The sequence below is a fragment of the Ursus arctos genome, unplaced genomic scaffold (assembly GCF_023065955.2).
Source record: "Ursus arctos isolate Adak ecotype North America unplaced genomic scaffold, UrsArc2.0 scaffold_1, whole genome shotgun sequence".
NCBI lineage: Eukaryota > Metazoa > Chordata > Mammalia > Carnivora > Ursidae > Ursus > Ursus arctos.
The window spans coordinates 91,358,573-91,374,509 of NW_026622763.1; the positions used below are offsets into that span (position 1 = coordinate 91,358,573).

General features: G+C 49.6%; 1 protein-coding gene across 3 annotated transcripts in view; it reads right to left on the reverse strand.

Moving 5' to 3' along the window:
* Positions 1-1,194: 1,194 nt before the first annotated feature.
* The window catches only part of NHEJ1 (non-homologous end joining factor 1), a 78,588-nt gene continuing 63,845 nt past the window's right edge, over positions 1,195-15,937 (reverse strand). For 2 of the 3 annotated variants that reach the window (XM_048214169.2, XM_057304889.1), the window contains 3 exons: positions 2,834-2,951; positions 2,137-2,255; positions 1,195-1,704 (listed from right to left, as the gene is read on the reverse strand). In XM_048214169.2, the coding sequence (XP_048070126.1) occupies positions 1,630-1,704; positions 2,137-2,255; positions 2,834-2,951 (312 nt within the window). In that variant the 3' untranslated portion in view covers positions 1,195-1,629. Of the gene's footprint in view, positions 2,256-2,833; positions 2,952-15,937 lie in introns of all 3 variants that reach the window. The other variant, XM_057304885.1, reaches the window with a different exon arrangement.

A 15,937-nucleotide genomic window follows, 5' to 3' on the forward strand; every position in this document is an offset into this window, starting at 1 on the left:
TAGGAGAAGGAGGGTTACAGCGCGAGGCAGAAAAGAAGGCCTAACACCCTTCCTGGAGAATGTCGGTCAGTCATACATACACGAATGCAGTTAAGAACTCAGAAGTCTGGGTTTAAATGCTGGCTGTTACTTATTAGCTGTGTGACCTTTGATAAGTCACTTAATCACTTCAAGACTCTATTTCCAAGCGGGTGAACAGTATCTTCCGCCTCTGATGCTGTGAGGATTCGCTGTCAGGCACTTATCAGAGCCCCTGCTGTACACGAACTGCTCGGTAACTGTTAGCTGCTTATTACTCGTGCCTTTATTATCGCTTGGGCTGTCCTCTTCCCCATGACCTGACCTAAGGACAGAAACACCCATTCCAGACAGAGAAGGCATGGGGATGAGGAGCCATTTGACCATCTTAAGTAAATAAACCAGGAGAGGGCTCCGTGGGTTCTGCCCTGACTCCTTCCTCCACCTCACGGCTCCCAGTGAACATCTGAGCCTGAATTTCCTCCCTGTCTCTCCAAAGTAATGTTTCAGACGGTCTTACCTGTCGAGGAGAACCTAGCAGAAAAGGCCAAGGGACTTTGCCAGTCCTGGTCTGCTAAACCTTGCCAGATCTGTCCGGAGAGTTGACTTTCCAAAAAAGATGCTGCCCATCTCATATGAATTTTGCCTTTTTTCCTGCTAAGGCACTATTCACTGTCTAGGCCAATTCTGTGGTCCCAGAGAACTCTGTGGCCCTTCCTGCTCCCTGCTGTCCTACCTTTCCAAGTTCTTCTAGTTGCCATGTTATGGGAAGTGGCATGAAGGATGGGAGAGTAAAATGCCTTTCTCCCCCACTCCAGTGGGAAACTATCTCAGCCCTTGTGCTCGGAGCTCTTTATAATTTCAATCCCAGATTGTGGTTTAGTCTGTTGTCTATGCCTTGGAAACAGACAAAAAAACACAAAAACACCCGACATGACGTTGGGCAAAGGAGAGCAGCGGCGGCGTGTGCTGTGCTGTGCCCACCACGGAGAGAGTTCTCAAGATCAAAGTTTCCAAATGGAGACTTAGCGCAGGCCACAAAGAGAGAAGCATGAGAAGAATCTGAAGGAGCAGATCGAGGGCCTAAACTTCATCTAGAGACAACAATGGGTGGGGCCCAGGAAAGTGAAAGAGGTTGGTTGTAGGTTCCACAGAAAAAGCAATCTCGAAAGCAGGGGAGTGTGAGTGCTTTTTATTCCGTGCTTAAAAGAGAAGCGGGTCTCTAGGAGCAGCTGGGCTGGCCAGGGACTCTGGAGAAAGGTGGACAAGGCCTCCTGAGTGCGTTGGGCCTTTTTGCTGACTTATCCTCTGTACGTAAAGTCCATGGTAGGATCCTGGGTCTGGAGAGCCTCCAACAAAAGAGGGGAAGGTATGGGATTCTCAGAAGCTGGCTTTCCCTCGGCTAGGAAAGGCCCGTGCCCAGCAGGTGGGAGCCAAGATTCGCTGGGTTAGCAGTATCCATGCCTGTCCGCGTGAACTTCTGGTATTTCAGCCGTGGGGCCTCTGACCACATAACTCTGTGTCAGAGACACCGCTCACGGGAGCTCCTCTCAGGGTGACACGAGGAAACTCTTCTCCAAGCCCATCCTCAGCAGTCGAGACAGTGACAGGTTAACTGAAGAGCCCTCTTAGCTTCTTCCTCTTGACCTTTGACAGCTGAGGTCTCTGCATAGGGCCTGAAGTACCCTAGAAAGAAAAGGAACCCGAGTTAATAGAAGTTTTGAACAGATCCACTTAAGTCAAAAGAGAGGCCCTTCCTTGCTCCCGTGGCCCTGGTTGGGATGAGGGGCCCACATGGGTGTTCTGAAGTCTCCGTCAGGCAACAAATATGATATAAGACTCCATGCCACGCGTCCATCCCTTCTCCCCCGGGAAACCATGTCACACACCGTCACTGGAGGTGGGATAAAGAAGAAAAGGGGTCAAGGTCCTTCACTCAGTACAGGGATGGCAGAGGGGAAATACCAAGGGAAAATGCAAAAGACCACGGCTCCACATCTAGAAATTCGTCATCTGGCGGCCTGGTCACAAATATCCTCCAGTGTCATTAAGACAGCATCTCAATGAGGTGACTGCTCCAAGGACCGCTGGCTCGGGGGCTACCGGTGCAGGACTCACCGTGGGCTCTTTCTCGGGCACGGGGACGGATGGTGCTGAGGAGACCGGCTCTTGCGGCTGCTTCACAAGCTGATTTTCGGTTCCTTGTGGGGAGGCACTGATTGAGGGCTGAGGATCTCCTGAAATCAGAGAGGTCAAGGGAAGACAGTGAGAAATGCCTTCTTCTTACCCGGGAGGCGTCAGCATTCAGCAAGCATTCTGAATGGGGCCAGGGTTTAGTACTAATAATATAAAGAGACAGAGTAGCTGCAAACCCAACCTCCAGCTGACTCTCCGAAAGCCCTGTTTCTACTCTGAAGATCCCCAAGGCCCGCTTTCAGCAGGTAGGGCAGGGGCTTCTCTGACTCCAAACAGCCCACTGTTCTTCAACAGGCATTCCTACCGTGTCTCAGGGGGAGGGATCAATCTTCCCCCGGTCCTCTCATAACTCTCCTAAGCCCTTAGACCAGTTCCAGTGCAAGTCTTGCAACGATGGAAATGTTCTGCAACTGCACCGTCCGACTTGGTAGCCGTGTAGACACGTGGCTACTGAGCGTTTCAAGTGTGGCCACAGCAAATGAGGAGAGGTATTTTTCATTTTGTTTCATTTGTGTTTCATTTAAAGAGTCACAAGGGGCCAGAGCTACCATATTGGATGGCACGACCCTACACCGTAACTCTAACCCCTGGGAGACCAAGTACCCCCGGGGCTACTCACCAGTGCCCTGATGCTTCTCTCTCACTTGGCTCTCTTGTCTGGTGACTGCCATATACAGACTCTGTAAATTCATGACAAAGGGTCTTCCGTCACCTACACTGCATGCCTCTGGTAGCTTCTATAGGGGAGAGGAGATGCGGTCATCGATTACACTATATTGCCAGAGAAAAGGAGTTTGATGTCCTATTGGCAGAAGTGGCATCAATCCCAAAATAATTCATATAGGAAAGTTCGATCCGACGTAGGATGTCCATATCCCTACCTTGTTGGGAACAGTATAAAGGCCTCATGTGAGGTCTTCTCCTCTGAAAGGCAACTCCAAATGTATATCTTTAATTCCCCCAACACTGAGGCCTATTATATTTTCCCATGAATACCCCTGGGGTATTCACCCAAGAGTCTCTAGGCCCTTTCTTCTAAAGGCATGACCTCTGAGAGGACTGTTTTAGGAAATCACCTTTCCTAAATTGTCCCTGAGCTGTACAGATGACTGTTTTACTTACATTCACTTCTAAAGTTCCACACTAGAGAGAGAAAAAGGATGAAATGCAGGAAAGAGGAGAAAGAGCAAGATGGCAATGACAGACTGAGAGACAAGGTTGAAGAAGGCAGCTGTGGTGTTCAGTCAGGAGATGGGGGGACTGAAGTGTGCAAAGCGTTGGAGGCTTCCCTGCCATTTTACACTGCTTTCCTGCCATGCGTGAACCCACGAATGGGGGCGACCACTCCCCAAGAGGGGAGAAAGCTGGCTCTTGAGGGGTGAAAAAAATCTTACTCTTTTCAAGTGCGAGGCATCTACGCACAGCACACGGACAGAATTCTGCTCTGCCTGTGGTATTACAATTTCCTGCGGGGGAGTGACTAGGCAAAAGTGTCTTACTTAGAAGGTTCCTGAGCAAGGTGATGACGGGGAGGAAGTTGAGAAATACCGCTATCATCACACTCTATGTACCTGTTTCCTTTGCTGTGAATGAACCGTGGATTTACATCCACAGGAAAACGCTCTGCCGAGTTCAAGTTTCATGCACTTGTCTTAACGGACTTGAAGTGACGGCCGAAGGCGGAAGCAAGCGCAGTCAAAACGAGATGGAGTGTGGTATCCAGGGGTCCTGAACCTGGCTGCACGTCACAGTCTTGGAAAGGACCCAGAATTCCTTCACCTGTGTGTGCAGATCGTCACGGTTCCCAGCCAACCTAGCAGGTCTCAGAGGGAAGCCATGCCAGGAGCTCGCGGGGCACCAACCCAAGAACCCTGGACGGACCCACAGCTCGCGTCAAGGGCACTTGCTCTGTGCTATAAAGGCATTCATTTTTGAAAACCCGCCATGGGAGAAGGATGGAAGAGAGAACGCAGGAGAAGCAGGGAAGCGGCTGCTGAACCACAGTCAGGATTCTCTCTCCCCGAGTATGGTGGGAGCTGAAACACTTGTTGAACCCCAGGAAACGCAGCAACATTTGTACTCCATTCCTACCTCCGTTCGGACCCTATCAGGCTTGTACTGTCACCGGAAGCCACAGATAGAGCCAGAACTCTGCTTTTGGCCAGCGATGGCTGTAGGAGTAAAAGGGCCCTGAGGGGCCAACTGAAAAGGGAAGGCAAACTATCAGGCCATACACCCCGACTCCCCTCACTCTCCTTAACTGCAGCTTCCCCAAGCCACGTTCTCTGAAAACAGAGAGTCCTGACGGTGGAGAGGCCAACAGCTGCTCTCCCTCCTTATCCCTTCTGTCTCCAGGACCTCCCTTCAGATTGCTCAAGAAATGTGGCCTCTCTTCGGCTCCGGCACACGTGGCTTGGTGGACCCTGCGCTGTCTGTACAAATGGGGGAGGCAGAATCTCAGCTGTCCCAGGAACCCCCTCCTGCCCCTTCCATGGAACCAGACAGACTCCTAGGTTTTTTAGGGCAATCTTTGGCCAGCTCCTGTGCTGAGTCTCAAAATGAAGTGGCAGAAATGAAAGGCCACTAAAGTCAGTGCTGTCCTGAGCCTAAGTCCAAACACAGAACCGAGATCTTGGACCTTCCTCCATCCCTCTCTGTCTCCGAGATATCTGGTCCTGCTGTTGTTGCCAAAAGTTATCCCACCTGAGGATTCTCAGAAAAGTACTAGAAGGAGAATACTGGGAGGTGCCTGGGGGGGCTCAGTTAGTTAAGCATCTGCCTTTGGCTCAGGTCGGGATCTCAGGGTCCTGGGATCGAACTCTACGTCCTGACTCCCCGCTCAGCAGAGTCTGCTTCTCCCTCTCCCTTTGCCCCTCCCCCGGCTCATGCTCACACACACTCTCTCTCTAATAAATAAAATCCTTAAAAAACAAAAGAAAGAGAATATTGGTACATTTGGTGCATATTTACTATGTGCTGGACCCGGTTCTAAGAACTGAATTGTATTAACCCATTTTGTCTCATTCCCTGCTGTTTCCCTGGCACCTGGCGTGTAGTCGGGGCTCCATAACTACTCGTAAATGAACGAACATGGTAGGCACTAGTATGACCCCATTTTACTGAGCTGGTTCCAACTAGTAAACAGCGAAGCAGGATTAGAATCCAGACAGGCCAGCCTCCGGGCCGACGCATATACTGACTACCCTGTTCACGTCTCTAAACAGCAGAATGTTAGTCACAAGGGCCTTTCCCAGGATCACAACCATCTGTGCCTCCCATCACAGATCACTTGCCTCCATTCCCGTCCGGCTCAGGAACAAGCTCCCTTAGGTGACGAGAGAAGGGAGCAGAGAATCTGGAGGTCCTACCTAAAAACTGCCCGCCCCCCGGCACCCTCAGGGGTTGAGGCCATCCCCCAATCCTAGTCCAGCCATTCCCATCATCGCTGATTCCGTGGGCATTCTCCTCACGATTTGCAAGGAGAAGGAGGTGGAGAGGCCCGAGTCTGCGAAGGAGAAACATTAGCTCCCCATGCAGGACAATGGCAGGGGCGAGCTGGGGCAGGCGCCAGAGATCAAAGCGAGCACAGCAGGGTCAGGACTAAGGAAAGCAAACAGCAGTGCCCCCTGCCACGAGTACGCAGGAGCCAGGAGCAAGGTGTACCAGCCGCAAAGCGGGTCACTGCCCAGAGCGCGCAGGGGAAGAAGAGATGGTCGGTCTACTGTGGAATGCGTTCATCTGATTAATCCAGAATCGATTCTACGAAGCAAAAAGCTATTGAGGGGCGCCTGGGTGGCTCAGTCGTTAAGCGTCTGCCTTCGGCTCAGGGCATGATCCCGGCTTGCTGGGATCGAGCCCCGCATCAGGCTCCTCCGCTAGGAGCCTGCTTCTTCCTCTCCCACTCCCCCTGCTTGTGTTCCCTCTCTCGCTGGCTGTCTCTCTCTCTGTCAAATAAATAAATAAAATCTTTAAAAACAAAACAAAACAAAAAGCTATTGAGATGCTACCACGCGTCAGGCACGACAGGACAGGGGTGAGGGGAAAGAGATGCACCCTTCCCTCCTCAGAACGGGGCCTAGTCAAAGATAAATAAGTCAGAGTCCCTGCCTCAAGGAGTTTATATTTAGGTGCACGGAATAGGTAGATTTAGTGTTTTTTCCAAGCATTATGCTATCACAGAGTTATAAACAAAAGGTAATAAGAACCAGAGAAGAAGAAAGAGAGGAATTCTGATGGTCCAGCAAAAAGCCTGGGGTGGGATTGGGAGGGTGAGGGGGGTAGGGGGGTGACCTACCGCCAGGCTTGCAAGGTTAGACTGTGAAAGTGGCGAAGTATTTGAGGCACAAAGGTGTGAAAAGACAGGCTATGTTGATGTATCTCATGGGAAATAAGACCAGAAGGCTAAGCTCATACCCCCCAGATTGCTAAGGGCCTGGGGTTCTGAACTAAGGCTATGCTCCTGGAAGTTTCCTTCTGTTTCACGATGCGGCTTTCTCTACTACACCCGTGCTTGCCAAGGCTTGCGTGGCTCCGAATGAATATTGAATCATGGGCAAGGGGTCAGAAGTATCCTCGGAGTTTGCCTTCATAGGCTTCCTGCTCCATTTCGTACCTCTTCGCTACCTGAACTGCTAGACTGTGACCCTTCAGTAGGCAAAACAGAGCTACCTTTCTCTCCTATCTCCAGGTCGCTGGGACTTTGGCCCCTGCCGTCTGGCCATATCAGGAGCTTTAGGAAAACGGAAGCTACAGAAATCCTATAGTGCATCTTATTCCCTCTTCTTTTCCTGCTGCAGCCCATTTCCGTTCCTAGCGCCCGAACTCCCCTCTTCAGCGGAGATGTGTCTGTAACTCCCATCGCCACCGCCACCCTGAGGTCTCAAACTCACTCCCAGTGATTCCAAGGCTCCCTCCTGCTCTCTGACTCCAGCACGATCTGCTGGAGAGATCCCAATTGTTGCTTTCCATTAGAAATTACAGGTTGGTGGGGCACCTGGGGGGCTCGGTCGGTGAAGCGTCTGCTTTCGGTGCAGATCATGATCCCAGGGTCTGGGAATGCAGCCTGCATCGGGCTCCCTGCTCAGTGGGGAAACCACTTCTCCCTCCGCCTCTGCCCCTGCTTGTGCTCTCTCAAATAAATAAATAAATAATCTTAAAAAAAAAAAAAAGGAAGAAAGAAAGAAAGAAAGAAAGAAAGAAAGAAAGAAGGAAAAAGGAAGAAAGAAAGAAAGAAAGAAAGAAAGAAAGAAAGAAAGAAAGAAAGAAAGAAAGAAAAAAAGAGAGGTCAGATTTCCAGCCCTCACCCCGCCCCCACCCCCTAATTCCATGCCCTCCTTTCCCTGAGGCTGTTTCAGAAAAGAAACCTTTATTTATTTTTTAAAAAGATTTTATTTATTTATTTGACAGAGAGAGAGACAGCCAGCGAGAGAGGGAACACAGCAGGGGGAGTGGGAGAGGAAGAAGCAGGCTCCCAGCAGAGAAGCCTGATGTGGGACTCGATCCCAGAACGCCGGGATCACGGCCTGAGCCGAAGGCAGACGCCTAACGACTGCGCCACCCAGGCGCCCCCAGAAAGAACCCTCTAGAACCCTGAGTAAGGCAAGGCTGGACTCCTGATGCACTGCTCACCCTATTCTATATGGGCCCACAGCCCAGGAGACAGGTGTAGGGGACAAAAGAGAGAGAGAAACCACACAAACTGGAACTCCCCAGCATCAGCCTTGAGCGGGTCTTGGGGCTAGCACCAGCCCCAGAAGCTGGTGCGGCCCCCAGCTGTCACAGTAGCACACCCACCAGGGCAGGGCCCCCAACACACAACTTCCTGAGGGTAGGAGTTCCTCTCCTCCATCCTGCAACCTTGTAAACTGTGGGTAGCACTCACCAGCTCCCTGCCCTGGACAGCGCCAGTCTCCCTTTAGGAAATCATGGAAATTTTCATCATTAGGTCTACGTAGGGGTAAAGGCACATTGGAAAATTCTTCTAAGGTCTCACATTACCAAAGGGTTACAAAATAAATAGGGAGAAGAACAAGAAAAATGGTTTAGGACAAGGATTCTACAGGGAAAGACTCTAACAAAGAGAACTCCTCCCGAGCGCTCTCTCCACCCTCCATTCATTCACCCAACAAATATTTACTGACCATCTACGGTGTTCAGGATGATTGAGATGCTGGGAATATAACAAACAAGAGATTAAAAAAAAACTCTCCTGCCCTCTTGAAGTCTACATTCTAGAGAGGGGGGGTCTACAACAAACATATAGCTGATTAAAACATACACTCGATCAGATGGTGACAGCACCACGGAGAAAAATAAATTGGCAAAGGCATTACGGGACAGGGGTGGGGATGTGTTACAATTCTGAATTGAGGCCAAAGAAGGCCTCACTGAGAGGGTAATGTTTTTAAAAGCCCCAAACAGAAGTGAGAGAATGATCCACGTGGCTATCTGGGTCAAGGGACCAAGATTCCCAGTTTGCCTGGGTCCAGCCCTGGCTAATTGTTTATTAATAGACGTCCCTTTCAGGCACCTGGGTGGCTCAGCTGGTTAAGCATCTGCCTTCGGCTCAGGTCATGATGCCAGGGTCCTGGGATCGAACCCCGTGTCGGGCTCCCTGCTCAGCCAGGAGTCTGCTTCTCCCTCTCCTTCTGCTCTGCCTCTCCCCCGCAACCTATGCTCTCTCTCTCTCAAAATAAATAAATAAAATATTTAAAAAGAAATAGACGTCCCTTTCTCTCTTATTAGGTCCCAGTTTGCACAATTGATTAGATGGTCACCCGGTATCAGAGGACGAGCATGGCAGGTTGGTGCGTATGTGTCTGTGTGTTTATTTGAAATCATGAGTTAATGCAGTATGTTAGTTTCTGTTCTGTAAGATGGGAAGCCATTAGAGCTTATAGAGGAGTGAAATGATCTGATTTACATTTTAAAAGCATCACTTTGAATGTTGAAGGACAGAGAAGAGGTGGGCAGATCTGCTAGAAGGCTGCTGGATGATCAGGTGGAAGGCGGTGGGAGCCTGGGCCTGGGGGGCAGCAGGGGTAGTGGCGCGAGGTGACCAGATTCTGGGCATATCTGAAGGTATGGCCAGAAGGATTTGCTGATGGAGTGGGTGTAGCATTCGAGAGGAGTCAGGGATCACTCCGCTCCAGGGCAGAAGGTAGATGTCACAGGGGGATGACCCAGAAACCTAAAATAAATCCCTAGGCTAAAGAAAACCTGAAATGACCTCTAGGTCCACAACACAGACCTGGCTTTAGTAGCAAAAGGGTGAGACGAGAAGGAAAGATGAATCCAATGCCCAGGGGAAGTATCACGGTTTAAAAAGAGAAAGCCAAAAGTGGCTTCTCAAAGAGGAAGCAGCAAGATTATCCAGGGATTACCCCCAAAAAAATTCTTAGAAGAAAAAAGAGAAGTAGAAACAAGCTTTAAGTTCTGGCTTGAGAGCCCAAGACTTGGATTTGTACCTTGGGTCTATTTGCTAGCAGGAACACTTTGGGCAAGTTATTATACTCAATCAAGGTCTGATTCTTGACAGCGAGATGGAGGGAGGGATGGATGGACGGACAGGGGAAGAGGTGCTGAGACTAACAGGATCTATGTCAGGGTTCACGAAAGGGTTAAATGAGAGAGTACAGTAAGTACCCAAGAAATGTCTGTCCCTTTCCTCTGCAAGCCACACTGAGACTCTCCTTGCCTGGCCGTGGTCCAGTGCCAAGGAGGCTCAAGAAAAGCCCCGAGGCTATAGGGCATACAAAGAAACCAGGTCTGACCCAGTTATTAACCCTTCCCCGCTGCATCCCAATAATATAAAGATTGCCTGCTTGGTATATATGCTGCCTCCTGGTCTCCCCCAAAACCACTCTGTGGCTTCTCAAAGATCTCCTTTGCTCTCCCAAAGTTCAGGACCTCCCTGAGAGGTCAAGGTCTCATTTCGATCCCCCCCCCCCTTTCTAGCAGGGTGGGCACCATAGCGGAGAGGAAAGCTAACCTCTCCAGAGGCACAGGGAGCATAAGCAGCTTGCTCCCCAAAACACTCCAGCAGCAGTATTCCGCCTAGCTCCCCCCTTGTCCGAGGATGCTTCGGCCAGGAGCCCTTTCTCACCGCCACTTCCCAGTCCCGAATGAGCCCCGTGCAAGAGGCTCCGCCATGCCATTGCCGAACCGGTACACACTCAACAAAGGCTACTGGGAAAGCAGAAAAACACGAGCTGCAGATACGTCAGCCACACAGCGAACAGACAAATGTATTTTGATGGGCTTAATCTCTGTGTTACTTCAGAGTCTGAGAGAAAAAAAAAAAAGGCTACTAGGACACAGAAGAGAGATGGTGGTGATGTGCAGGTTTTCAGAGACAACCAGCTCCCTCCGCCTCCTCCCTCCCCTCGATTATTGCACAGCAGATGGCTCGGATGAGCCTTTTGGAGGGAGTTTCAGGCAAGATCCGGCCTCTGTCTGGTCCGTCACAGAACACCCTTCGGACTCTCTCAGCCTGCTGATTGCAAATCTTGCTGATCTGGGAGAGCACACGGTACCCTAAGCGCACAAGGCGCACTGTCCTTGAAGATGGCACGTGAAGACCAGACAGTGAGGCTGCTCCCGTGTTTGGTCTGGTTTAGCTTTGTTTGGGTCTGGGCCATGCCAGGCCTACCCTGACCATGCTGGCCGCCGCTGCTGACCCGGCGCTGTTCTCCCCGCCGCCCCTGGCTCCCGAGCCCCCGCCCGCTTAGCGCCGGGCTCTGCGAAAGGAGGAGCCACAGACAGGCCTAAACTTAACCTTGTGTTTGGGAGCCTGCAAATCCATTCCGGTCCACCTTGCCCCTCCGCACATTAAAACAAGGTGGGGGACCTGCTGCACACATCCGTGCATATATTCAGGAATCTGGGTATGCAATCTAGTCCGGTCGCTACATCACTCTCTTTGCAGCTGGCCCTTCTAATGGGATAATTTTGCTGCCTCTCTCTCTCTTTCTCTCTCATGGTGCCAGAAATGCAATGGAGATAAGATATGTGCACAGTTTAGGGGCGCCTGGGTGGCGCAGTCGTTAAGCGGATGCCTTCGGCTCAGGGCGTGATCCCAGCGTTCTGGGATCGAGCCCCACATCAGGCTTCTCTGCTGGGAGCCTGCTTCTTCCTTTCCCACTCCCCCTGCTTGTGTTCCCTCTCTCGCTGGCTGTCTCTCTCTGTCAAAATAAATAAATAAAATCTTTAAAAAAAAAAAAAGATATGTGCACAGTTTAAACCAGTTTGAGATAAAGTCCAGTCCAACTTATATTATTCAGATTTTTTTGGTTCCTCTTGAGGCCCAGCCACCTCCCTGAGCTGTACAGTCAGAAGAGATGAGAGATGGGATGAGAGACTATAAAAGAGATGTCCAAACGGACGGCATGGGGGTGCCTGGGTGGCTCAGTTGGTTAAGCATCTGCCTTTGGCTCAAGTCATCAAATAGAGCCCCACGTCGGGTTCCCTGCTCAGTGGGGAGCCTACTTCTCCCTCTCCCCACTGCTCATGCTCTCTCTAATAAAAAAAAATCTTCAAACAGACAGTCTGAATACTATCAGTAAGATTAACGTTTTGGGATGCTTTCAGCATATTAGGTACTGGGCTAAGCATCTGATTGCATTATCTCGATTAATCTCCACAGTAGCGCTATCAGCTAGGCACTAAGTGCATTCTCATTTTATATATGAGAAAACAAAGGCTCAGAGAGGGTAAGTGCCTGAACCAAGGCCACAGCTAGAAACTGACAGGATGCCGAAGTAGAAGACCTAGGAGGCCGAACTCCAGAACATACCCTTGATCCACTATGATACAATACTTCTTAGAGTCACCCAGGGAGATAGTCATTCCTCCCTTCTGCCCCTGCCTCCCACCTCCCCAGAAGGAGGCTGCTGGTCCCCATTCTGAGGCCTTGTACTAGAAGCTAGCCCTCACCTGCTTCTTAAATCCCCAAAGCCCAAGAGGCTGAGAGAGGGAAAAGACAAAAGGCCCTCCTGAGAAGGAAAGCCTCACTCAAGCCCTGGAGGGTCCTCCGATGGTACTAGAAAATCAGCAAAAGGAGTCTCTGGTACAGGGAGGCTCTAGACTCTAAATCTCCTTTTAAAATAAGTACAGCCCCTCAAAGTCATAGCAGGAAGGCCCCTCAGCTCTGCCCCAAAAGAAAAATAATGGTAAAGGGAGTGGAAGTGGAGGTGGGGGCAGGGGCCGCTCTGCTCATAAGAGCCCTTTGTGGTGGCTGCCTCTGAAAGGGGGTTTTGCTAGACAAGGTGGAACTTCTCAAGGTGACAAGCAAATGGTACAGCCTAAGCTGTGACCCTTTGCTCGCTCCATAGCCACCCCTCCCCTTTGCCGCCGAGCCTAAACTGTCCCCGAAGCCCCACCCAGCCCCAGCACAAACCGGGGCTTTCTAGTCTGGAGAGCGCCTAACAAGCAGCAAAGGGGCTGGGGGACCAAAGTGGTTTCCTGGGGGGGAGGAATCCTCGGAGCCCCTCAGAAACTGCAGCAACGGCTCCCACTCCTGCCCCAAGAACAAACAGCTCCTGTCAGCTCTGGCTCCGGGAGGGGCTCCGGCCAGCCTGTTTGGGAGACGAGCAGTCTGAACGATGGTCAAGCACCTCTCTGGAGTTCAGCCGCCTCGCCAGCCTCTTCCCGAATGCGGATGAAACCGTGTGGTAAGAATCAGAAAGAAAAAGCGTTAGGTTTAATAACAGCAAAAATCACAACTATGAGGCAGGCACCTGGCTCTGAAAGTTCTGGATCCCTGCCCTGTGCCATGAGCACCGTTCAGGAGTGCAAATTTCATTTTTTTTTTTCCATTTCATTTGTTTTCCTGTTTGAGGGGAGGAGAGAGGACAGTCAGCTGGGTCTGCAGGGCACAGAGGTGATTTAGAGGGTCTGCTGGTATTCTCTGTAGGACCTCTACCGCTAAAGGGATTCTCTTTCACTCCAGATTACACGCTTGACAGCTGGGAACACAACCCACGGTGGCTGTCATCTCATGGGCCCCCCGCCCACCGCCTACTCCCTGTAGGCTGACACAGTGTCCTGTCCACCCTGCGAAATCATACTCTGTAGGGTGATACGCTGCCTCCCTGTACACACCCATGTACACACACGCACACACACACACACACACTCGTGATAAGGGCCTGATCTTCATGACCTTAGCTAGGTAAAGACTGACTAGGACACAAGTCACAAGGGAAAAGACTGATGAACCGGACTCCACTAAAATTAGGAGCCTCTCTGTTCATCAACAGACACCACTAAGAGCAACAGAGCAAGCCACGGAATGCCGGCAATGCACGTGACCAAGAGAGGACTCACTTCCAGACCAGACGAAGAGTATATGAAAAACTCCCAAAAATCAACATGAAAAAGACAGATCTCCCAAGAGAGAATGGACAAAAGGCCTGGTCAAATCCGAATGACCAACAATTACATGAAAAAGTACAGAAGCTCATTAGTCACTGGGGAGGTTAAAACCACAATAGGGCACTGCTACGTTATTACGAGGACGGCCAAAAGGGAAGGGGCGGATAACACGAGTGCTGCCAAGGATGTGGCACAACAGCAACTCCTGGGTGCTTCCTGTGTTCACGAGCCCAAACCGACACACAGCCACTTTGGAAAACTGTTCGGCAGTATCTACGAAATCCAAACGTGTGTATAACTAGGAAGCACCCCTTCCAATTCTATGTATATGCCCAATGCAAATGGGTAAATACACTGTGGTACAATCTTACAGTGAACTATCATCCAGAAATGAAAATTAACAAAGTGCTGGGCACTACCACAAGGATCAACTTCGTGAACGTTTTGTTGAGGGAAAGATGTCAGACCCAAAGGAGTATGTACCATAGAATTCCATTTATACGAAGTTCAAAACAGGCCAAAATAATCTATCACATTAGAAGTCAGGATGGTGGTTATCCTTTCGAGGTGGTGTGTACTGAGTGCTGGAAACTTTCTAGTTCCTGAATGGGTACTGATTATATGGCCATGTGCACTTTGTAATAATTCTTCGAGCTATACGCTTATGATATGGGCACTTTTCTGTATATATCTTACACTTCAAGTTAAGACATCTATTAATAAAAGATAAACCACCATGAAAAGCCATTTGGCAGCTCCTCAAAAAGTTAAGTGTAAAGTTACTATATGACCTAGCAATTACACTGCTAGGTCTACACCAGAGAGAACTGAAAACATATGTTCATACAAAAACTTATGCACGCATGCTCATAGCAACATTATTTGTAATAACCCCAAAGTGGAAATTACACAAGTGCCGTCAGCTGATGAACGGGTAAACACAATACGCTAGACCCACATAATGGCATATTATTCTGCCACAAAAAGGAATGAAGGATACTTGCTTCAGAGGACAGGATAATGCTAAGTGAAAGAAGCCAGACATGAAAGACCACATCTTATACAATTCCATTTGTATAAAGTATTCAGAATAGGCAAATCCACACCGAGACAAAGTAGATGAGTGAGTTCCAAGGGCTGGGGGAGGGGTAGGAGGAAATAAGGAATGACGGCAGATCAGTACAGGGATTCTTTTTTTCAGGGTGATGGAAAGGTTCTGGAATTAGAATAGCGGCTATAGCTGCACAACCTTGTGAATATCGTAAACCCAGTGAATCGCACACTTCTGGTAAATGTTATGGTAGACGAATTATAACTCCATTTTTAAAAAGGATTTTTTAAAAAGATCAAGTCTCTGCTCTCCCCCTATCTGCTTCCCATTCTCCACTCTGTTTCCTCTCTAAGGAATAGACTCTCAGGCTCCCATTAGGCCTGGACATTTAAAGGACATTAACACAGTCAGTGTGGCAGATTCCTGCCCAGTGACTGAGTGACTGGAGTTAGCATAGAACGGGGTTTGAGCACGGGTTCGAGTCACAGGGGCCTGGCTCTGAAAATAAGGACGAAAATAATTTACATATTCGTTTTATTATCTGAGTTAAGTGACTTAATCTCTCTCTCTGTCTCTCTTTTTTTTAAGACTTTATTTATTTATTAGAGAAAGAGTGAGAGAGAGAGAGAATCTAAAGGAGATCCATGCTGAGTGCAGAGCCCAACTGAGGGCTCGATCCCACAACCAAGAGATCGTGACCTGAGCCGAAACCAAGAGTCGGACACTCAACTGACTGAGCCACTCAGGGGCCCCGTGACTTAATCTCTTTGAGTCTCCATTTTCTCTCTATTAAACAAGTAAAAATAATTCCTATCATGAGGGTTGTTGGGAGAAGTGTTAAATGAGACCGTGTGTGTAACATATTAATCCCGTTCCCTTGAGCGTTCCAAGCAATCTCTGCTCCTTGAAGACAACCAGAAGCACTGTAATTCGGCTCAACGTATGGGCTCTGGAGTCCAAATGCTTCTGCTCAAATCCCAAATGCTTCTGCTCAAATCCCAAATGCATCACTTTATCTTGCTAAGCCATTGTTTCTCCAATGGCACACCGGGAATGGTAACACTGCCTGCATCCCAGAGTTACCATGAGCATTAGATAGTACGCGAGAGGTGCTCGCTATACTGCCCGGCACATAGAAAGTGCTCAGTAAATACGAACTGTTATGATTCATTCAATCATTCGACGACTGTTGACTACGCCATACAGCATGCCGTGTCCTGAGGATACAATGGAGGTCACTGCCTTCAAGAAGCTCATAGTCTGGTGGGGGAGTCAGACGCATAAACAAATAATCGTTCT